At 43.3% G+C, this 24,833-nt stretch overlaps 1 protein-coding gene across 1 annotated transcript in view; it reads left to right on the plus strand.

The window, feature by feature from the left end:
* Positions 1-24,833, plus strand: part of TAF1C (TATA-box binding protein associated factor, RNA polymerase I subunit C) — a 74,255-nt gene that overhangs the window by 19,287 nt on the left and 30,135 nt on the right. The window contains exons 7-10 of the mRNA XM_089688157.1: positions 5,066-5,304; positions 14,268-14,378; positions 16,728-16,839; positions 22,695-22,772. Coding sequence (XP_089544283.1) covers positions 5,066-5,304; positions 14,268-14,378; positions 16,728-16,839; positions 22,695-22,772 — 540 coding nt within the window. The remainder of the gene's footprint in view (positions 1-5,065; positions 5,305-14,267; positions 14,379-16,727; positions 16,840-22,694; positions 22,773-24,833) is intronic.

Consider the following 24,833-nt stretch of genomic DNA (forward strand, 5'->3'; position numbering starts at 1 on the left):
CCGAGGATCTCCGACGGGGAGGAGGGCTGCTTTGTTTACTAACAGTCCTCCTCTCTGTCAGCTCGGGCTCACTGCTCTGGATGGCTGTGCACAGTACAGCCATCCAGATCAGTGGGCTTACAGTGAAGCACACACCCCCAGCCCCCTAGTAAGACACTCCCAGCACACAGTTTACCCTTTGATCGCTCGTCATGTTAACCCCTCCTGCCAAGTGCCATTAATACGGTGTCAGTGCCTTTTTTTTTTTTTGCAGTGATCACTGAGGAAAAATCTGAAGAATATATTTAAAAAATATATATTTAAAAAAAAAATTTTTTTTAAATATATTCTTCAGATTTTTTTTTAACATATATATAAAAAAAAGTCATTTTAACATATATTTTTAAATATATTTGTAAATGCATTCCAGAAATGTAGATTTGTATCAGTCAAATGTGGGCCACAGCAATTCATACACACAACAATACATGGCTGCCCACCCAAATTCAACTCTTGCCAGACAAATCACATGAAAACCTATCAGTTTCTGAATTTAAAACTTTTTTGGGGCCTAACACTCAACATGGGCATTACAAAAAAGAATCAGAAGAATATATTTAAAAAAAATATTTTTTTTTAAATATTTTTTTTTAAATATATTCTTCAGATTTTTTTTAACATATGAAAGTCATTTTAACATATATTTTTACATATATTTGTAAATGCATTCCAAAAATGTAGATTTGTATTTTTAAAGACATGCAGTATATTTGAAATGTAATTTTAAAAATATATTTTTATTCTTCAGATTTTTTTTTTAAATAAAAAAGTCATTTTCATTGGGGGGTTGTGGTGGTGGTAAAAGTGCGGCTCAACTGCAGGCATTTAAGCCCCCACAACCGTTAGGTTGTTGGCAAGCAGTTAAAAAACAGTATTACTGTAAATAAGATACTTTTTATTCTGTGATTTGTTCTGTTAAAAATGACACTGAAATCCTGATTCTGGTACAAAGCACTGCAAAGATCCGTGCCGTGAAATAAAGGCTTTTTCTTTTCAATGCTTTTCTTTTTTTTTAATTTTGTGATGCTGCAAAAATAAAACTTTAAATAAAATCTTAGAAAAACAGAAATAAATTATAGTTAAAGTGTTACTAAACCCCGGAACCTGCATTCACTATATCCGCTCTCCCCAGACCCTGCATTCACTATATCCGCTCTCCCGGATCCTGCATTCACTATATCTGCTCTCCCCGGACCCTGCATTCACTATATCCGGTCTCCCGGACCCTGCATTCACTATATCTGGTCTCCCCGGACCCCCGCATTCACTATATCCGCTCTTCCCGGACCCTGCATTCACTATATCTGGTCTCCCCAGACCCTGCATTCAGTATATCTGGTATCCCTGGACCCCGCATTTACTATATCTGGTCTCCCCGGACCCTGCATTCACTATATCCGCTCTCCCCGGACCCTGCATTCACTATATCCGCTCTCCCCGGACCCTGCATTCACTATATCCGCTCTCCCCGGACCCTGCACTCACTATATCCGCTTTCCCCGGACCCCGCATTCACTATATCCGCTCTCCCCGGACACTGCATTCACTATATCTGGTCTCCCCGGACCCCGCATTCACTATATCCGCTCTCCCCGGGCTCTGCACTCACTATATCCGCTCTCCCCGGACCCTGCACTCACTATATCCGCTCTCCCCGGACCCTGCATTCGCTATATCCGCTCTCCCCGGACCCTGCATTCACTATTTCTGCTCTCCCCGGACACTGCATTCGCTATATCCGCTCTCCCCGGGCTCTGCATTCACTATATCCGGTCTCCCCGGACCCCGCATTCACTATATCCGGTCTCCCCGGGCCCCGCATTCACTATATCCGCTCTCCCCGGGCCCCGCATTCACTATATCCGCTCTCCCCGGGCCCCGCATTCACTATATCCGCTCTCCCCGGGCCCTGCATTCACTATATCCGGTCTCCCCGGACCCTGCATTCACTATATCCGCTCTCCCCGGACCCCGCATTCACTATATCCCCTCTCCCCGGCCCCTGCATTCACTATATCTGCTCTCCCCGGACCCTGCATTCACTATGTCTGGTCTCCCCGAACCCTGCATTCACTATATTCGGTCTCCCCGGACCCCGCATTCACTTTATCCGCTCTCCCCGGACCCTGCATTCACTATGTGTGGTCTCCCCGGACCCTGCATTCACTATATCTGCTCTCCCCGGACCCTGCATTCACTATATCCGGTCTCCCTGGACCCTGCATTCACTATATCTGCTCTCCCCGGACCCTGCATTCACTATATCTGGTCTCCCCGGACCCTGCATTCACTATATCTGCTCTCCCCGGACCCTGCATTCACTATATCCGGTCTCCCTGGACCCTGCATTCACTATATCCGGTCTCCCAGGACCCTGCATTCACTATGTCTGGTCTCCCCGAACCCTGCATTCACTATATTCGGTCTCCCCGGACCCTGCATTCACTATATCCGCTCTCCCCGGACCCTGCGTTCACTATATCCGCTCTCGCCGGACCCTGACTTCACTATATCTGGTCTCCCCGAACCCCGCATTCACTATATCTGGTCTCCCCGGACCCCGCATTCACTATATCTGGTCTCCCCGGACCCTGCGTTCACTATATCCGCTCTCGCCGGACCCCGCATTCACTATATCTGGTCTCCCACAGTGCACAGAACATGGAAATGCAATTATTTTAGTAAATATAAACTGCTAAATACCTTTTCTCATCAGCAGTATATAGCAGTATTGTGACTTATATCATTGTCCAGCAGAGCACTGGTTAAAGTTTGTAGGTGGAGTTTTCATTCTCCCCTGATTGTCTTCTGAGGCTGCATAACCCCTGACCCTCTGTCTGGACAGTGTTGATTGGCCCTGTGCTGATCACATGCACTCTCCCAAAGAAAAAAAAAACACCAAACTGAGTATGTGCAGCTTGCCCCCAAGGCTCTGTTCTATCAGCAGATGGATTGGGGACAGTAGAAGAAGGGGAGGATCAGAGAAGGGAGGATCAAACAGACTTTTTACATAATACAGAGGATTAACCCCTTAGGTTCCACAGTGAGTATAACAAGCATGCTTTACTGTATGTACAGACTGATTGTACTGTTGGTGGTTCAGGAACACTTTAGGGGAGACGTGGAAGAAGAGGTAATGACAGTTGGTCAGAATAAACGAAGGTATAAAGGGGTTCAATAGGAACTAATTGTATTTAATAAAGAAAGCTTATTCTCTTGTCAGGATACTTTAACTGACATCCTATGGAGATCAACGTTCATCCCTTCTGCAGATGAATGAAACAGAATAGATACAAAAGTAATAATGTTACTTTGTATCTCTATCTCATCTTATCGATGCTTATAAACAATGTTACTTTGTATCTCTATCTCCCGTCTGATCGATGTTTATAAACAATGTTACTTTGCATCTCTATCTCCCGTCTGATCGATGTTTATAAACAATGTTACTTTGTATCTCTCTATCTCCCGTCTGATCGATGTTTATAAACAATGTTACTTTGTATCTCTCTATCTCCCGTCTGATCGATGTTTATAAACAATGTTACTTTGTATCTCTCTATCTCCCGTCTGATCGATGTTTATAAACAATGTTACTTTGTATCTCTCTATCTCCCGTCTGATCGATGTTTATAAACAATGTTACTTTGTATCTCTCTATCTCCTGTCTGATCGATGTTTATAAACAATGTTACTTTGTATCTCTCTATCTCCTGTCTGATCGATGTTTATAAACAATGTTACTTTGTATCTCTCTATCTCCCGTCTGATCGATGTTTATAAACAATGTTACTTTGTATCTCTCTATCTCCCGTCTGATCAATGTTTATAAACAATTTTACTTTGTATCTCTTTCTCCCGTCTGATCGATGTTTATAAACAGTGTTACTTGTATCTCTCCATCTCCTGTCTGATCAATGTTTATAAACAATGTTACTTTGTATCTCTCTATCTCCTGTCTGATCGATGTTTATAAACAATGTTACTTTGCATCTCTCTATCTCCCGTCTGATTGATGTTTATAAACAATGTTACTTTGTATCTCTCTATCTCCCGTCTGATCGATGTTTATAAACAATGTTACTTTGCATCTCTCTATCTCCCATCTGATTGATGTTTATAAACAATGTTACTTTGTATTTTTCTGTCTTCCGTCTGATCGATGTTTATAAACAATGTTACTTTGTATCTCTCCATCTCCTGTCTGCTCAATGTTTATAAACAATGTTACTTTGTATCTCTCCATCTCCCGTCTGATTGATGTTTATAAACAATGTTACTTTGTATCTCTCTATCTCCCGTCTAATCAATGTTTATAAACAATGTTACTTTGTATCTCTCTATCTCCCGTCTGATAGATGTTTATAAACAATGTTATTTTGTATTTTTCCGTCTCCCGTCTGATCAATGTTTATAAACAATGTTACTTTGTATCTCTATCTCCCATCTGGTCAATGTTTATAAACAATGTTACTATGAATCTCTCTATCTCCCATCTGGTCAATGTTTATAAACAATGTTACTTTGTATCTCTCCGTCTCCCATCTGATCGATGTTTATAAACAATGTTGCTTTGTATCGCTCCATCTCCTGTCTGATCGATGTTTATAAACAATGTTACTTTGTATCTCTCCATCTCTCGTCTGATCGATGTTTATAAACAATGTTACTATGTATCTCTCCATCTCCCGTCTGATCGATGTTTATAAACAATGTTACTTTGTATCTCTCTATCTCCCGTCTGATCGATGTTTATAAACAATGTTATTTTGTATTTTTCCGTCTCCCGTCTGATCAATGTTCATAAACAATGTTACTTTATATCTCTCCATCTCCCATCTGATCGATGTTTATAAACAATGTTACTTTGTATCTCTCTATCTCCTGTCTGATCGATGTTTATAAACAATGTTACTTTGTATCTCTCTATCTCCCATCTGATCGATGTTTATAAACAATGTTACTTTGTATCTATTTCCAGTGTGCCTCTTTTCTCTTATACATCTTTCATGAATCTCTCCCACAGATGTCCTTTCCCATACAGCAGCTACCCCCTACGTTCCCTCTCCTTCCTCTCCGGTGATTGGCTGCAGGATTTACCGCCCTCAATGCTGGCTCAGCTGGTCAACGATGGCATGGCTGATGAGTGGAAGCAGCTGCAATTCCAGGAGTCTCTCACAGGGGGCGCTCTCTCCTGGGCTCCATACCCTGGGGGCCCTGAAGGATGCCTCATATACCCTCGCGGGGCAGCTATGAACCAGCTCCGTATCCTTTCCCAGCTTGTTGATGTCTGTGTGTGACAGGCCCAGCGACACGCTGCAACGGCACCTACAGATGTATAATGACATCATCGATGGAGCAAAGAAGAAAGTGTTCCATCAGAACATTTCGTTTTTGGATGGAGTAGGAAAGGGTGTCACTGAAATTTCGGTGGCCACAACGTTTCGGCCGAAAACACCCCTTTTGGCAGTCAGCTGAAATGTCAAAAAGCACCAATACAGGTGCCGAAAAATCCCGCCCCTCGCCTCTGCCGCCACTGCTTGGTAGTTCTCAGCCTTGCCTGAGATACCATCGAACGATCCCGGCGCTGGGCATAGAGATGAGTGAAGGGAAGATGGCCTCCGCTCGTCTCTATGCCCTTGGAGGACCACAGTGATGTCACTTCCTGTTCCAGACATTTTTTTTTAAAGGACTAGATCAATGCTTTTTTTTTATCCAAAGCTTTACATTGCAGAGGAGAGATGTGAGGTCCTATTGACCCCCGATGTCTCCATAAAGAGGACCTGTCACTAATTATGTCCTATTGACCCCATATCTCTCCATAAAGAGGACCTGTCACTAATTATGTCCTATTGACCCCATATCTATCCATAAAGAGGACCTGTCACTAATTATGTCCTATTGACCCCATATCTCTCCATAAAGAGGACCTGTCACTAATTATGTCCTATTGACCCCATATCTCTCCATAAAGAGGACCTGTCACTAATTAATTCCTATTAACCCCCATATCTCTCCATAAAGAGGACCTGTCACTAATTATGTTCTATTGACCCCATATCTCTCCATAAAGAGGACCTGTCACTAATTATGTCCTATTGACCCCATATCTCTCCATAAAGAGGACCTGTCACTAATTATGTCCTATTGACCCCATATCTCTCCATAAAGAGGACCTGTCACTAATTATGTCTTATTGACCCCATATCTCTCCATAAAGAGGATCTGTCACTAATTATGTCCTATTGACCCCATATCTCTCCATAAAGAGGACCTGTCACTAATTATGTCCAATTAACCCCATATCTCTCCATAAAGAGGACCTGTCACTAATCATGTCTTATTGACCCATATCTCTCCATAAAGAGGACCTGTCACTAATTATGTCCTATTGACCCCATATCTCTCCATAAAGAGGACCTGTCACTAATTATGTTTTATTGACCCCATATCTCTCCATAAAGAGGACCTGTCACTAATCATGTCTTATTGACCCCATATCTCTCCATAAAGAGGACCTGTCACTAATTAATTCCTATTAACCCCCATATCTCTCCATAAAGAGGACCTGTCACTAATTATGTTCTATTGACCCCATATCTCTCCATAAAGAGGACCTGTCACTAATTATGTCCTATTGACCCCATATCTCTCCATAAAGAGGACCTGTCACTAATTATGTCCTATTGACCCCATATCTCTCCATAAAGAGGACCTGTCACTAATTATGTCCAATTAACCCCATATCTCTCCATAAAGAGGACCTGTCACTAATCATGTCTTATTGACCCATATCTCTCCATAAAGAGGACCTGTCACTAATTATGTCCTATTGACCCCATATCTCTCCATAAAGAGGACCTGTCACTAATTATGTTTTATTGACCCCATATCTCTCCATAAAGAGGACCTGTCACTAATCATGTCTTATTGACCCCATATCTCTCCATAAAGAGGACCTGTCACTAATTAATTCCTATTAACCCCCATATCTCTCCATAAAGAGGACCTGTCACTAATTATGTTCTATTGACCCCATATCTCTCCATAAAGAGGACCTGTCACTAATTATGTCCTATTGACCCCATATCTCTCCATAAAGAGGACCTGTCACTAATTATGTCCTATTAACCCCCATATCTCTCCATAAAGAGGACCCGCCACTAATTATATCCTATTGACCCCATATCTCTCCATAAAGAGGACCTGTCACTAATCATGTCTTATTGACCCATATCTCTCCATAAAGAGGACCTGTCACTAATTATGTCCTATTGACCCCATATCTCTCCATAAAGAGGACCTGTCACTAATCATGTCTTATTGACCCATATCTCTCCATAAAGAGGACCTGTCACTAATTATGTCCTATTGACCCCATATCTCTCCATAAAGAGGACCTGTCACTAATTATGTTTTATTGACCCCATATCTCTCCATAAAGAGGACCTGTCACTAATCATGTCTTATTGACCCCATATCTCTCCATAAAGAGGACCTGTCACTAATCATGTCTTCTTGACCCCATATCTCTCCATAAAGAGGACCTGTCACTAATTATGTCCTATTGACCCCATATCTCTCCATAAAGAGGACCTGTCACTAATTATGTCCTATTGACCCCATATCTCTCCATAAAGAGGACCTGTCACTAATTATGTCCTATTGACCCCATATCTCTCCATAAAGAGGACCTGTCACTAAACATGTCTTATTGACCCCATATCTCTCCATAAAGAGGACCTGTCACTAATTATGTCCTATTGACCCCATATCTCTCCATAAAGAGGACCTGTCACTAATTATTTCCTATTGACCCCATATCTCTCCATAAAGAGGACCTGTCACTAATTATGACCTATTGACCCCATATCTCTCCATAAAGAGGACCTGTCACTAATCATGTCTTATTGACCCATATCTCTCCATAAAGAGGACCTGTCACTAATTATGTCCTATTGACCCCATATCTCTCCATAAAGAGGACCTGTCACTAATTATGTCCTATTGACCCCATATCTCTCCATAAAGAGGACCCGCCACTAATTATATCCTATTGACCCCATATCTCTCCATAAAGAGGACCTGTCACTAATTGTGTCTTATTGACCCCATATCTTTCCATAAAGAGGACCTGTCACTAATTATTTCCTATTAACCCCATATCTCTCCATAAAGAGGACCTGTCACTAATTAATTCCTATTAACCCCCATATCTCTCCATAAAGAGGACCTGTCACTAATTATTTCCTATTGACCCCATATCTCTCCATAAAGAGGACCTGTCACTAATCATGTCTTATTGACCCATATCTCTCCATAAAGAGGACCTGTCACTAATTATGTCCTATTGACCCCATATCTCTCCATAAAGAGGACCTGTCACTAATTAATTCCTATTAACCCCCATATCTCTCCATAAAGAGGACCTGTCACTAATTATGTTCTATTGACCCCATATCTCTCCATAAAGAGGACCTGTCACTAATTATGTCCTATTGACCCCATATCTCTCCATAAAGAGGACCTGTCACTAATTATGTCCTATTAACCCCCATATCTCTCCATAAAGAGGACCCGCCACTAATTATATCCTATTGACCCCATATCTCTCCATAAAGAGGACCTGTCACTAATTATGTCTTATTGACCCCATATCTCTCCATAAAGAGGACCTGTCACTAATTATGTCCTATTGACCCCATATCTCTCCATAAAGAGGACCTGTCACTAATTATGTCCTATTGACCCCATATCTCTCCATAAAGAGGACCTGTCACTAATCATGTCTTATTGACCCCATATCTCTCCATAAAGAGGACCTGTCACTAATTATTTCCTATTGACCCCATATCTCTCCATAAAGAGGACCTGTCACTAATTATGTCCTATTGACCCCATATCTCTCCATAAAGAGGACCTGTCACTAATTATTTCCTATTGACCCCATATCTCTCCATAAAGAGGACCTGTCACTAATTATGTCCTATTGACCCCATATCTCTCCATAAAGAGGACCTGTCACTAATCATGTCTTATTGACCCCATATCTCTCCATAAAGAGGACCTGTCACTAATTATTTCCTATTGACCCCATATCTCTCCATAAAGAGGACCTGTCACTAATTATGTCCTATTGACCCCATATCTCTCCATAAAGAGGACCTGTCACTAATTATGTCCTATTGACCCCATATCTCTCCATAAAGAGGACCTGTCACTAATCATGTCTTCTTGACCCCATATCTCTCCATAAAGAGGACCTGTCACTAATTATGTCCTATTGACCCCATATCTCTCCATAAAGAGGACCTGTCACTAATTATGTCCTCTTGACCCCATATCTCTCCATAAAGAGGACCTGTCACTAATTATGTCCTATTGACCCCATATCTCTCCATAAAGAGGACCTGTCACTAATCATGTCTTATTGACCCCATATCTCTCCATAAAGAGGACCTGTCACTAATTATGTCCTATTGACCCCATATCTCTCCATAAAGAGGACCTGTCACTAATTATTTCCTATTGACCCCATATCTCTCCATAAAGAGGACCTGTCACTAATTATGTCCTATTGACCCCATATCTCTCCATAAAGAGGACCTGTCACTAATCATGTCTTATTGACCCCATATCTCTCCATAAAGAGGACCTGTCACTAATTATGTCCTATTGACCCCATATCTCTCCATAAAGAGGACCTGTCACTAATTATGTCCTATTGACCCCATATCTCTCCATAAAGAGGACCCGCCACTAATTATATCCTATTGACCCCATATCTCTCCATAAAGAGGACCTGTCACTAATTGTGTCTTATTGACCCCATATCTTTCCATAAAGAGGACCTGTCACTAATTATTTCCTATTAACCCCATATCTCTCCATAAAGAGGACCTGTCACTAATTGTGTCTTATTGACCCCATATCTTTCCATAAAGAGGACCTGTCACTAATTAATTCCTATTAACCCCCATATCTCTCCATAAAGAGGACCTGTCACTAATTATTTCCTATTGACCCCATATCTCTCCATAAAGAGGACCTGTCACTAATTATGTCCTATTGACCCCATATCTCTCCATAAAGAGGACCTGTCACTAATCATGTCTTATTGACCCCATATCTCTCCATAAAGAGGACCTGTCACTAATCATGTCTTATTGACTCCATATCTCTCCATAAAGAGGACCTGTCACTAATTATGTCCTATTGACCCCATATCTCTCCATAAAGAGGACCTGTCACTAATTATGTCCTATTGACCCCATATCTCTCCATAAAGAGGACCTGTCACTAATTATGTCTTATTGACCCCATATCTCTCCATAAAGAGGACCTGTCACTAATTATGTCCTATTGACCCCATATCTCTCCATAAAGAGGACCTGTCACTAATCATGTCCTATTGACCCCATATCTCTCCATAAAGAAGACCTGTCACTAATTATGTCCTATTGACCCCATATCTCTCCATAAAGAGGACCTGTCACTAATTATGTCCTATTGACCCCATATCTCTCATAAAGAGGACCTGTCACTAATTATGTCCTATTGACACCATATCTCTCCATAAAGAGGACCTGTCACTAATTATGTCCTATTGACTCCATATCTCTCCATAAAGAGGACCTGTCACTAATTATTTCCTGTTGACCCCATATCTCTCCATAAAGAGGACCTGTCACTAATTATGTCCTATTGACCCCATACCTCTCCATAAAGAGGACCTGTCACTAATTATTTCCTATTGACCCCATATCTCTCCATTAAGAGAACCTGTCACTAATTATTTCCTGTTGAACCCATATCTCTCCATAAAGAGGACCTGTCACTAATTATTTCCTATTAACCCCCATAGCTCTCCATAAAGAGGACCTGTCACTAATTATTTCTATCACAAAGGATGCATGCATTTCTTGTGATAATAAAAGTCATTACATTTTTTTTTTTAAAAACAGTGCAAAAATAAAAAAAAACTAAATAAAATATGTAACCACTTTCTGTCCGGCCCATGTATATAAACGGCCAGACGGAAGCAGTGCAGGGTCAGGTGGCCATTTATAAACGTCTTCCCTGCTCCCCTGCCTGTACACACTCCCCAGGAGCGCGCAGCACCACGATTCGGACACAGTGGAACACTGATCGCTGTACGGAACCTCTGTGTGAGGTCCTGATCATGTGATCACTGATTGGCCAATCAGTGATCACATGAATAGTAGTAAGCAAGATGTCACTTCTGACATCACTGCTTACTACATGTGAAATCTGTGAATGATTACAGAGGTCACATGGTACAGGGCTATTCACATTTGCCTTGTACCATGTGACAAGCTGTGACCAATCATAGCTCACACAGTATTTCTCAATGGCTGCAGGAATGCAGCCAGAGAGAAGGAGAAATGATTGCTTTTACAGACTTTATGGGTATAAAAGCAATCAGTGCTAAAAAAGAAGTCACCATAGTGACACTGTACTGCTAGGGTGACAGTATGTTAAAAAAAAAATAAAAAAATAAAAAAAAACATAAATAATAATTAAAAAAAATAAAAATGTCAAAAAATGTTTTTTAAATTATAATTTTTGGTTATAAACTAATTTGGGTTATTTTTTTTTAGTGAAAAGATAGATGAATACATTTTGGCTAAGATGTAGGAAGAAAGATTATTTATTATATTATTAATATAAAGATATATTATAAAGATTATTTATAATTATTATTATTATTAAGAAAAACACTTTTTTTTTCAAAATGTTTGGAAATCCCGGTGGTGAATAAATACCGCCAAAATAAAGTTTTATCTGTCTCAAAAAAATGATAAACAAATTTATATGGATACAGAGTTGCATTACCGCGCAATTGTCATTCAAAGTGTGATAGCGCTGAAAATTGACCTGGGCAGGAAGGGGGTGAAAGTGTCCGGACTGGAAGTGGTTAAAGTCCCCTTGTGCTCGCACGTAGTGGTGAACGCATACGTAGGCCACGCCCACATATGTAAACGTTGTTCAAACCACACATGTGAGGTATCGCCACGAACGTCGGGGGAAGAGCAATATATCTCACACTAGACCTCCTCTGTAACTTTACACTTCTAACCTGTAGAAATGTTTTAAGCATCACTCGAGCTGTTTTAAGTACCGCAGTTTAACGCCATTCCACGGGCGTGCGCAATTTTAAAGCGTGACATGTTTGGTATCTATGTACTCTCCGTAACATTCTCTTTCATATTTTCCAAACATTTTGGGTATATATTGTTTTTTTTTTTGTTTATTTAATCAAAGTGTATTTTTTTCCAAAAAATATATATTCATTTTTAAAAACTGCGCATTTCGGTTTTCGTCCAAGTGCATTTTGAATTTCCGTTTTCGGCACCAGAATTTTTATTTCAGTGCACCACTAATGCTAATTTATTATCGTGAGGTTCGGTGTGAATCATGGCGTTGGATGCTGTGGTTAAGGCAGTTGATGCACACCAAGGGGCCCTGGAAGGCGGGGGGGGGGGGCACTCCAGCAGAAGTCAGTATGTATAAAACAAAGTAAGTGCCAAACCAGTAGTGGGGAAGTCTTAAATTCTAAAGTTTATTATGTTTAAAGTTTTATTTGGAATGACAACAGATGTTCTACCAACGCGTTTCAGAGGCGACCAAAGTCCCCCTTCATCAGGGCTGAAAGGATACAGACAGTTGATTAGCCCCTTCCAGTCCGGACACTTTTCCCCCCCTTCCAGTCCGGACACTTCCCCCCCCCCCCCCCTTCCAGTCCAGGCCAATTTTCAGCTTTCAGCGCTATGACACTATGGGTGACAATTACGCGGTCATGCAACACTGTACCCATATGAATTTTTTAGCATTTTTTTTGAGACTACTAAAACTTTATTTTGGTGGTATTTGTTCACCACTGGGATTTTAATTTTTTTGTTATATAAATGAAAAAGTCCAAATAATTAAAAAAAAGTGTTTTTCTTATAAAATTTTGCAAATAAATATTTTTTATTCATAATCCTTGGCCAAAATGTATTCAGCTATCTTTTTAGTAAAAAAAAAACCCATATTAGTTTATAACCAAAAATTATAATTTTTCAAAACATTTTTTTACATTTTTATTTTATTTGTTTATATTATATATATTATATATATATATATATATATATATATATATATATATATATAATATAGTAACATTGAACTACTCTGGGAAGTGATTAGGATTTATTTATTTTTTTTTTTACACATGATTGCTGATACCAATGCATTGATATTTGCAATCATTGTTACTGAATGAAACTGATGAATTCAGTCTTTTGTTGTGATTAGCTGTGATTGTGATACAGATGGGCTGTGATTGGCCCTGTCTGTACCATGTGACTGCGTTGACCAATCACAGCTAACAACACAATTGTATACAATGGATGGCATGACAGGAAGTAATCCATTGTATACAAGTGACGTGATCTGCTGTGATTGGTCACAGCGATCACATGACACTGGCAACGGGCCAGTTTTGTGATTTGTCATCGGGTGTGTCCCATGGACTCATATTATCAGGTGATTGGACACTGGCATGCTTTTGAGGATGCCTACTCTGGGATTCCTTCTCTATAACCCTACCCCACTCCATGGGTCTTTAGTTTTTAGCTAGTCTCTGTAGATGATGGACCTCTTCTTCTTCGTGAAGACCCCAGCTTCACTAGTTTATTATTTTTCTTCTGAATCTTCAGTCAACCTTTCCAGTCTTCTAAGCATACACAGAAGTAGTATACTTGGATCGGTGCAACTTTGGTAGACCCTCAGGACCTGTACCCAGACCCCTCGCTTAGGGATGGCCTGTAACGTTGCTTCGGGCACTGGATCCTGCATGGAGTATTTTCCTTAGCACTTGGGTTAACATGTTGAGTTAGCCTCAGAGTGCTACACAGGTCCATGGCCAAGGTCCATCACAATGGAACCAAGTCCCTGAAGATGTGCCCACCATGATGAATTTACCTGTCTACTATGCTGGACTGTATATAGAGTCCAGGCTTCGCCCGTCATGGTGGGCGTATCTTCCAAGACTGGGTTCCATTGCGATGGACCTCATGAACCTGTATTTCTGATCATTGCTGTCTGCTTGTAGGAGATGAGTTTCAAACAAGATACTCCGTGTAACTGATCGATATCTGCTCAGTGTGATCCATTGATGGAGTTTTATATCTTCGGTGTGCCGGTGATCCTTAGCAACAAGTCAGACTTTCAGCAGATACTTGTGAAGCCCTCCAGAGTGAAGGTTAAAGGAAAGCCGGCCGAGTTTGACCTCCAACAGAGAGTCCTACAAGTCAGCACTGGGGCATTTGACGACAGTAGGTTTGAGATGTATCTAAGGTCAAATGTTTTATGATGTGATGCAACATTGACCACTGTCCCCTCATTCCATTTCAAGAATTACCTTTCGACCTGCCTGGATGCATACAGAAATTGGTGATCTTTGAAGTTACAAGCTCATGCTAGTGCATTTTGCAAGCTTGGCTTTTGGTCCTTTTAGTCATCTGACCAGCAGAACAGGATAGCGCAGAGTTTTGGAGGGGAATGTTCAGTCAGCACTGGGAGATCCCCATCAGACTGCACCTGTATGGAAAGTTGACAACTGGCAGCACCAGTATGGCCGACCAGTGTCATTTAGAGTAAATCTAGTTCTAAGTATGCCACTTGGAGTACTTTACTTTAATTTCCTACATCTACTTTAAGGTGAATGATTTTTAGATGGGTTTCAGGGACAAGCAGTCTGTGCACTAGGGACAATGGGACAGCAAGTTCCAGGTACAGGACTACATGGTGTACATGGGATTCCAGGGATGGGAGGACTACTTGTTGGGTTCCAGAGACTGGAAGAATGCTTGTGCATGGGGTTCCAGGGAAAGAAAGACTGTGTTGAGTCACAAGACTGCATATGCATGCATGTGTGTGGGTTCCACGGTCAGGAGGTCTACGTGTGAATGGGGTTTTGGGGAGCAGAAGATTTTATGCCAGAGGTTCTGCGTGTGAAATGAATTTCAGGGACAGGAAGACATCTAGGTTCCAGAGACAGGAAAACTACAAATGCATTGGATTCCAGGGACAGAAAGACTGAGTGTTGGATTCCAGGGACAGGAAGACTGCGTGCTGGGTTCCAGGGAGAGAAAGACTGCATGTTGGGTTCCAGGGACAGGAAGACTGCTTGTTGGGTTCCAGGGACAAAAAGACTGCATGTTGATTTCTAAGGACAGGAAGACTGTGTGAGTTCCAGGGACAGGAAAACTGTGTGTTGGGTTCCAGGGACAGAAATAATGCGTGTTAGATTCCAGGGTCAAGAAAACGGCATGTTGGATTCCAGGAACAGGAAAATTGCGTGTTGGGTTCCAGGGACATGAAAACTGCATGTTGGGTTCCAGGGACAGGAAAACTGCATGTTGGGTTCTAGGGACAGGAAGACTGCGTGTTGGGTTCTAGGGACAGGAAGACTGCGTGTTGAGGTCCAGGGACAGGAAGACTGCGTGTTGGGTTCCAGGGACAGGAATACTGCGTGTTGGGTTCCAGGGACAGGAATACTGGGTTCCAGGGACAGGAAGACTGCGTGTGGGTTCCAGGGACAGGAAGACTGCGTGTTGGGTTCTAGGGACAGGAAGACTGCGTGTTGGGTTCTAGGGACAGGAAGACTGCGTGTTTGGGTTCTAGGGACAGGAAGACTATGTGTTGAGGTCCAGGACAGGAAGACTGTGTGTTGGGTTCCAGGGACAGGAATACTGCGTGTTGGGTTCCAGGGACAGGAAGACTGTGTGTTGGGTTCCAGGGACAGGAAGACTACGTGTTGGGCTTCCAGAAACAGGAATACTGCGTGTTGGGTTCCAGAGACAGAACATACATGTTGGGTTCCAGGGATAAGAAGACTGCGTGTTGGGTTCCAGGGACAGGAAGACTGTGTGTTGGCTTCCAGAAACAGGAAGACTGCGTGTTGAGTTCCAGGACAGGAAGACTGCGTGTTGGGGTTCCATGGACAGGAAGACTGCATGTTGGGTTCCAGGGACAGGAAGACTGCGTGTTGGGTTCCAGGGACAGGAAGACTGCGTGTTGGATTCCAGGGACAGGAAGACTGCATCTTGGATTCCAGGGACAGGAAGACTGCGTGTTGGGTTCCAGGCACAGGAAGACTGCGCGTTGGGTTCCAGGGACAGGAAGATTGCGTGTTGGGTTCCAGGGACAGGAAGATTGCGTGTTGGGTTCCAGGACTGGAAGACTGCGTGTTGGGTTCCAGGGACTGAAGACTGCGTGTTGGGTTCCAGGGACAGGAAGACTGCGTGTTGGGTTCCAGGGACAGGAAGACTGCGCATGGGTTCCAGGGACAGGAAAACTGCGTGTTGAGTTCCAGGGACAGGAAGATTGTACTGTACTTTGGGTTCCAGGAACAGGAAGACTGCATGTTGGATTCCAGGGACAGGAAGACTGCGTGTTGGGTTCCAGGGACAGGAAGACTGCGTGTTGGGTTCCAGAGAAAGGAGGACTGCGTGTTGGGTTCCAGGGACAGGAAGATTGTACTGTACTTTGGGTTCCAGGACAGGAAATCTTTTCTTGGGGCTGTATGAAAGCAGACTGTAACTGTTTCTCCTTCAGATGGAGTAAGATGGCCCCTCCTGCTGTAGATTTCAGCTCCGCTTTTCTTGTTGCTTTCTCTGCAGTTTACGTTGGTGTTCGATCTGCATACAATTTGGCCACATGGAGTTTTTCAGCTGATGATCCACCCAGACCTCTCTGTGTTGTGAGAACGAAGACGCCCAGCACCTGCATCAAATGTCAGGTATGTCAGAAGTTGCTTCACTTTCTGTGTCAGTCTGCTGGGGGCCAAAGACTGAGTGGGGCCCTGGAAGTACTGCTCGGGGGAAGTTATGGCGTCTGGAGGAGACCCGCGAACATATGATGTGCTTTGTATATATCCAGTACAGACAGGAGAATATATACACTGCTCAAAAATAAAATGAAAGGAAGACTTTGAAAACCCATCAGATCTCAATGGGGAGAAATCTCCTGCTGGATCTCTATACTGACATGGACGGGGGATGGGTGAGGAACGTAAGGACGCCCCATCGTTCATTGGAAATTAAAATGATCGACCTACAGAGGGCTGAATTCAAAGACACACCGAAAATCAGAGTGAAAAAATGAAGCAGCAGGCGGGTCCATTTTGCTGAAATGTCATTGCAGCAACTCAAAATGGTTCTCAGTAGTTTGTATGGCCCCCACGTGCTTGTATGCATGACAACATTGGGGGGAGGCTCCTAATGAGACCACGGATGGTGTCCTGGGGGATTTCCTCCCAGATCTGGACCAGGGCATCACTGAGCTCCTGAACAGTCTGAGGTGGAACCCTGGCTGCGTCGGATGGACCGAAACATGACATCCTAGAGGTGTTCTATTGGATTTAGGTCAGGGAGAGTGTGGGGGCCATTCAATGGTATCAATTCCTTCATCCTCCAGGAACTGCCTGCATACTCTCCCCACATGAGGCCGGGCATTGCCATGCACCAGGAGGAACCCAGGACCCCCTGCACCAGGAGGAACCCAGGACCCACTGCACAAGTGTAGGGTCTGACAATGGGTCCAAGGATTTCATCCCGATACCTAATGGCAGTTCAGGGTGCCATTGTCTAGCCTGTAGAGGTCTGTGTGTCCCTCCTGGAGATGCCTCCCCAGACCATCACTGACCCACCACCAAAGCGGTCATATTGAACGATGTTACAGGCAGCAGAATGTTCTCCACGGCTTCTCCAGACCCTTTCATGTCTGTCACATGTGCTCAGGGTGAACCTGCTGTCATCTGTGAAAAGCACAGGGTGCCAGTGGTGGACCTGCAAGTTCTAGTGTAAGTGGCAAATGGCAATCGAGGACTATGGTGCCGGCAGTGAGCACAGGGCCCACTAGAAGACGGACCCTCAAGCCATCCTCATGACGTCTGTTTCTGATTGCTTGGTCAGAGACATTCACACCAGTGGCCTGTTGGAGGTCATTTTGTAGGGCTCTGGCAGGGCTCATCCTGTTCCTTCTTGCACAAAGGAGCAGATACCGGTCCTGCTGATGGATTAAGGACCTTCTATGGCCCTGTCCAGCCTCTCTTAGAGTAACTGCCTGTCTCCTGGAATCTCCTCCATGCTCTTGTCTCCTGGAATCTCCTCCATGCCTCTTGAGACTGTGCTGGGAGACACAGTAAACCTTCTGGTAATGGCACGTATTGATGTGCCATCCTGGAGGAGTTGGACTGCCTGTGCAATCTCTGTAGGGTCCAGGTATGGCCTCATGCTACCAGTAGTGACACTGACCCTAGCCAAATGCAAAACGAGTGAAAAGCAGTGAGAAAAGATGAGTAGAGAAAAAAATATCAGTGGCCTCCACCTGTAAAAACCATTCCTGTTTTGGGGGTCATCTCATTGCTGCCCATCTAGTGCACCTGTTGTTAGTTATTCTGGCTGAAAAAAAGACAAAAAGTCATCCAGTCAACCATTAATAAAAAAAAGTTATAATCCTACACTCACAGTTGATCCAGAGGAAGAAAAATAAACTCAGCAAAGCACAATTCAATTTGCTCCTACAAGGGAAACATTCCTTCCTGATCCCCCGAGAGCAATCAGATATTCCATGGATCAACTTTACCTATAAATGTTATATCCAGTTATATTCTTTGTATCCAAGAAAGAATCCAGGACTTTCCTACAGCAATCCACTGAGCTGGCCACAACCAACTCCTGAAGAAGTCTATTCCACATTCTCACAGCTCTTACTGTGAAGAAACCTTTCCGTGTTTGGAGATTAAATCTCTTTCCTCCAGACGTAAAGAGTGCCCCCTTGTCCTCTGTGATGACCTCAGGGGGAATAATTACACCGAGTTCACTATATGAACCACTGATGTATTGGAGATCATATCCCCCCTTATTGTATTATACATGGAGATCATATCCCCCCTTATGTATATACATGGAGATCATATCCCCCCTTATGTATTATACATGGAGATCATATCCCCCTTATGTATTATACATGAAGATCATATCCCCCTTATGTATTATACATGGAGATCATATCCCCCTATGTATTATACATGGAGATCATATCCCCCCCCCCCCCCCCTTATGTATTATACATGGAGATCATATCCCCCCTTATGTATTATACATGGAGATCATATCCCCCCTTATGTATTATACATGGAGATCATATCCCCCTTATGTATTATACATGGTGATCATATCCCCCCTTATGTATTATACATGGAGATCATATCCCCCCTTATGTATTATACATGGAGATCATATCCCCCTTATGTATTATACATGGAGATCATATCCCCCCTTATGTATATTACATGGAGATCATATCCCCCCTTATGTATTATACATGGAGATCATATCCCCCTTATGTATTATACATGGAGATCATATCCCCCTTATGTATTATACATGGAGATCATATCCCCCCTTATGTATTATACATGGTGATCATATCCCCCCTTATGTATTATACATGGAGATCATATCCCCCCTTATGTATTATACATGGAGATCATATCCCCCCCCCCCTTATGTATTATTACATGGAGATCATATCCCCCCCCCCCCCCTTATGTATTATACATGGAGATCATATCCCCCTTATGTATTATACATGGTGATCATATCCCCCTTAATGTATTATACATGGAGATCATATCTCCCCCTTATATATTATACATGGAGATCATATCCCCCCTTATGTATTATACATGGAGATCATATCCCCCCTTATGTATTATACATGGTGATCATATCCCCCCTTATGTATTATACATGGAGATCATATCCCCCTTAATCTCCTCTTCTCAGTAGAGAATACATTCAGTTCCTCTAATCTTTCCTCATAGCTGATCTCCTCCATGCCTCTTATCAGTTTGGTTGCCCTTCTCTGTACTTTCTCCAGTTCCCCAATGTTCTTTTTTGTAAATTGGTACCCAAAATTGAACTGCATATTCCAGATGAGGTCTCACTAATGATTTGTTACTTGGGGGGGGGGGGGGGGGGATTATATAGTTTCTCTCTGAAGTCTATACCTCTCCTAATACAAGAGAGGATTTTGCTCTCTTTAGAACCCGCAGCTTGGCATTGCTGCCATTATTAAGCTTGTGATCTACCAGAACCCCTAGATCCTTCTCCACCAATGACCCCCCAGATCCTTCTTCACCATTGAACCCCCCCCAGATCCTTCACCATTGAACCCCCCAGATCCTTCACCATTGGTTCCCCCAGGTGTACCCCCCAGTATGTATGATGCATGCATATTCTTAGCCCCCAAAGTGCAGAACCTTATAATTTATCAACATTAAACCTCATTGGCCCCATAGTTCCCCAATTACACAGAGCATTGGAGGTCGGCTTGTAAGTTGGAGACATCCTGTAAGGACGTTATTCCGGCACAGCTTGGTGTCATCTGCAAAGACTGAAATTTATAATCCCAGACCCTATATTATTTATAAATATATTAAAAAGTAAGGGTCCCAACACTGAACCTTGGGGTACCCCACTAATAACACTGACCCTTGGAGTACCCCACTAATAACACTGAGTCTTGGGGTACCCCACTAATAACACTGAACCTTGGGTGCACCACTGTCAACCCTAGTCCATTCAGAGTATGAAATCATTAGCTTTTACCTGACACATTAGCCGTATGTAGGGGAATAGGTTTGATTTTTCACCTTTTAAGCTTTTTGCCCATGGGAATATATTTTGAAGTGTGTTTACATACAGTCTTTTTGAAGAACTCCTCAGCCTTGGAAATTAGCTCTCTCAAAATTGAGTGCTTTTATTTTGCCCGTATGTGCTTGCTGTTTACAGCTAACAATAAACAAAATCATATTATGGTCACAGCTACCCAGATGTTCTTTTAGATGGACATTCGTAATAAGCTCTGCATGGTTTGAGATTACAAGGTTCCAGCAGAGCATCATTCTAGTTGGGGCCTCTATGAACTGTAGCATAAAATTGTCCTGTAGTAGGTTTAAAAATGTTTGCCCTTTAACTGTTCCTGCAGTACCATTACTCCAGTTAATTTCCGGGTAGTTAAAGCAGAGCTCCACCCAAAAGGGGAAGTTCCTCTTTAAGCCATTGCCCGCCGACCCCATAAAGAATTGGCACCTTGGGGGAGCGGGTACCCGAATTTGACAGGTACCTGCTCCCACTTCCGCTGCGATCGCCTAGGCAATTGGAAGCGGAAGTTGTCCTCCTACCCTCCCTCCCTGTAGTCTTCTGGGACACATGACAGGTCCCAGAAGACTACGTGGCCATCCACAAAGTGCAGTGCTTCTCGCGCATACCCAGTGGGCACCTGGCTGTGAAGCCGCAAACTGTCACAGCCGGGTACCCATGCTGAAGGTGCCGACGCCAGATAGAGAAGACGGCTGGTGAAACCAGCGGTTGTGAGGACACCTCTGGACCGAGGGACAGGGAAGGGTCTGTATTTTAAAAGTCAGCAGATACAGTATTTGTAGCTGTTGACTTTCATTTTTTTTTTTCCCAGGTGGAACTCCGCTTTAAAATCCCACATTATTATCACTGTCCCAGCCCTTGCAGCCCCTTCGATCTGTGCAAGAAGCTGAGTCTCCACCTCCTCAATAACACTGGGAGGCCTATAACAAACTTCAATGATCACCTTTGTAGTACGCACCCCATGTGCAGTTCCACCCATAATACTTCAGCCTCATCACACTCTCCATCAACTAGGTCCTCTTTCACACTCGCTCTAAGATCACTTCTCACATAGAGACAGACACCACCACCTTTCCTATTTACCCCGTCTCTCTGAAAGAGAACCTAGCCAGGAATATGAATGGCCCAGTCATGCGAAGAATGAAGCCAAGATTCGACAATACCAATTCAATCCTCGTTCTCTTCATGCACCAAACCTTCCAACTCACCTATTTTGCTTGGCAGACATCTGGCATTGGTGAACAAACACTTTAATCCATTGACACCTTGTGTACACGTATTTTGCATATTTTTTATTTTCATATAAATGGTACCAATTCCACTGGTTGTGTGTAACATGAGAACCTTCTTATCTGCCATAGCCCTCCCCCCATCTTTCCCCATTCCACCCATCAATAAATACTGACCCCTGTCTGATCTGTCTGCCCCATTATAATCTAATTCTCCCTCCCCCCCATCCTAGTTTAAATATTCCTCCAGCCTTCCCATAAACCTCTCCCCCAGCACAGCAGACTCCCTTCCATTTAGGTGGAGACCATCTCTAGCATATAGGTTGCACCCCAATGAAAAGTCAGCCCAGTCCTTCCCTCTTACACCAGGTCTTCAGCCATGCATTGAGTTCTCTAATCTCCCCGTCTTTCCTGAGTTGCGCATATCACAGGTAATATTTCAGAGAATATTTCATTAATTCCAAAGCAGCTGAAACTGATTAACAACCCCCTCTGCTACTTAACTGACCAGATCAATATCCCAGGAGTTTAATTTACTTGATGCACAGCTGTACCGGATTCTGAGTGCATCAGTTTTAGTGATTCTATCCCATTGTGTGTCATGTATCTGTGTATAGAATGTATCCAGTCATGTCCTTGTGTCCCCTATGTATAGTGTCCCCCTTCGGTAATATTGGTTCCTCTTCTCTTGCAGCCCTCACGTTCCCGGAGAACTCTGCGTCTGTACAGAGAGTGGTAGACTGTACCTGTGGAACTTGGAGCGGGGGTAAATATCTATAGTACTGCCTGAAGGTTCTTGCCTTTTTGTTGCTTTCCTAGTACTCCTCCATGATTCAAGATCACCTGCTCTCCAGCTTTACACTGACATCACCAACCATTATCCTGCTACCTTCCTCTTCATCCTCATCTTTTTCCATAATCAGCCAGTGGTCAGTATCATCACCACCAATCTTCCCTACCACCTCCATTATGCTTTCTGGAAGCCAGTGTCTCTATTGACCACAGTGCTGTCCTTTCTGAGACAGATCAGCTCCCATTCTGTTTGCTACAATCAACTCTAAATATACCTTCTCCATCTCTAGTCTACATCGGGCTCCAGATCTGATTCTTCTATCTCCTAGTCTACTATGAGCTCCAGATCTGCTGCCTCTATCTCTAGTCTATATTGGGCTCCAGATCTGCTTCTTTTGTTCAGTCTACTATCAGCTCCAGATCTGCCTCCTCTGTCCCTCTATCTCTAGTCTACTATGAGCTCCATGTCTGCCTCCTCTATCCCTAGTCTACTATGAGCTACAATTCTGCATTTTCTACCTCTAGTCTACTTTTCAGCTCCATATCTGCCCCATTTGTTCAGTCTACTATCAGCTCTAGATCTGCCCTCCCCTATCTCTAGTCTACAGTTAGCTCCAGATCTGCCTCCTCTATCTGTATTTTATGAGCTCCAGATTTGCCTCCACTATCTCTCATCTACAATCAGCTCCAGATCTGCCTAGTGTACTATCAGCTCTAGATCTGCCTCCTCTATCTCTAGTGTACTATCAGCTCTAGATCTGCCTCCTATATCTCTAGTTCATGAGCTCCAGATCTGCCTCCTCTTATCTCTAGTCTACAATCAGCTCCTGATCTGCCTCCTCTATCTCTCATCTACAATCAGCTCCTGATCTGCCTCCCCTATCTCTCGTCTACAATCAGTTCCAGATCTGCCTCCTATATCTCTAGTCCATGAGCTCCAGATCTGCCTCCTGTTATCGCTCATCTAAAATCAGCTCCAGATCTGCTTCCTATATCTCTAGTCCATGAGCTCCAGATCTGCCTCCTCTTATCTCTAGTCTATGAGTTCCAGATCTGCCTCCACTATCTCTCGTCTACAATCAGCTCCAGTTCTGCCTCTTATATCTCTAGTCCATGAGCTCCAGATCTGCCTCCTCTTATCTCTAGTCTACCACCAGCTCCAGATCTGCCTCATCTCTGGCCAATCCACAATAAAGCCCTGTACACACGGGCTGAATATCATTCGGCCTGCATGTACAGCAGCTGGTCCGAGAGAAGCTGGCATGGTCTGCCGATCGGCATTCGATCAGCGCTCTCAGACAATGGCTGACAGGCGTGTTCTGGCAGTGGTGCCGTCCAACTTTCAGAACACAATAGCTCAGTGGTGAGATCACTGTTCTAACATCAGATTGTTAGTACAGGATCTCCTCCCAAGCTCTACTGGTTTTTTTTTTCCTTCAGCCTGCTGGGTTGAACAAAAAAACTGATAGTGTGTACTAGGCTTAAGCTTTCTCTGCAACTCTAATGACAAGCTCCAACTCTGCATCTTATCCCAGTGGAACATAATCAGCTACCTCTCCTCTATCTTTCACCAGACAATAATGACTTCTAACACGTCCTCTATTCCACCAATGGTCTGTGGCAGGCTCCTGTTCAGCCTCCTCTATCCCTGCTAACAATCATATCTCACCCTGCAACCCCCTCCTCCTTACCCCAGCCTCAGTCCTTGATCACGTCCTTGTTACTTTCTGCTTGGCTTGCAGTCAGTTGTCACTTCTCTGTCTGTTTTCCATCTCTTTGCCATGATCAGCTTCTATTCTGCCTCCTATGCTTTCCTGCCCTTCAGGTACATGTATACATACCCCTCGTATACGTGGGGCCGTGGGCAATGCCTCAGCCGCTTATTATTAGCCCAGTACAGTGACATCTTTTAAACGGGATTGCTTAGATGGGTTCAGACAAGGATCCGGAGCTCATCCCTACTCTCTTATCAGCCAGTACTCTTGCCAGTACTCTGCTACAGCCTGGCACTGCCTAGCTTCTACTCATGACCCCC

The sequence above is a fragment of the Staurois parvus genome, unplaced genomic scaffold (assembly GCF_062004578.1).
Source record: "Staurois parvus isolate SC_StPar_1 unplaced genomic scaffold, SC_StPar_1.0 ptg000447l, whole genome shotgun sequence".
NCBI classification, from domain to species: domain Eukaryota; kingdom Metazoa; phylum Chordata; class Amphibia; order Anura; family Ranidae; genus Staurois; species Staurois parvus.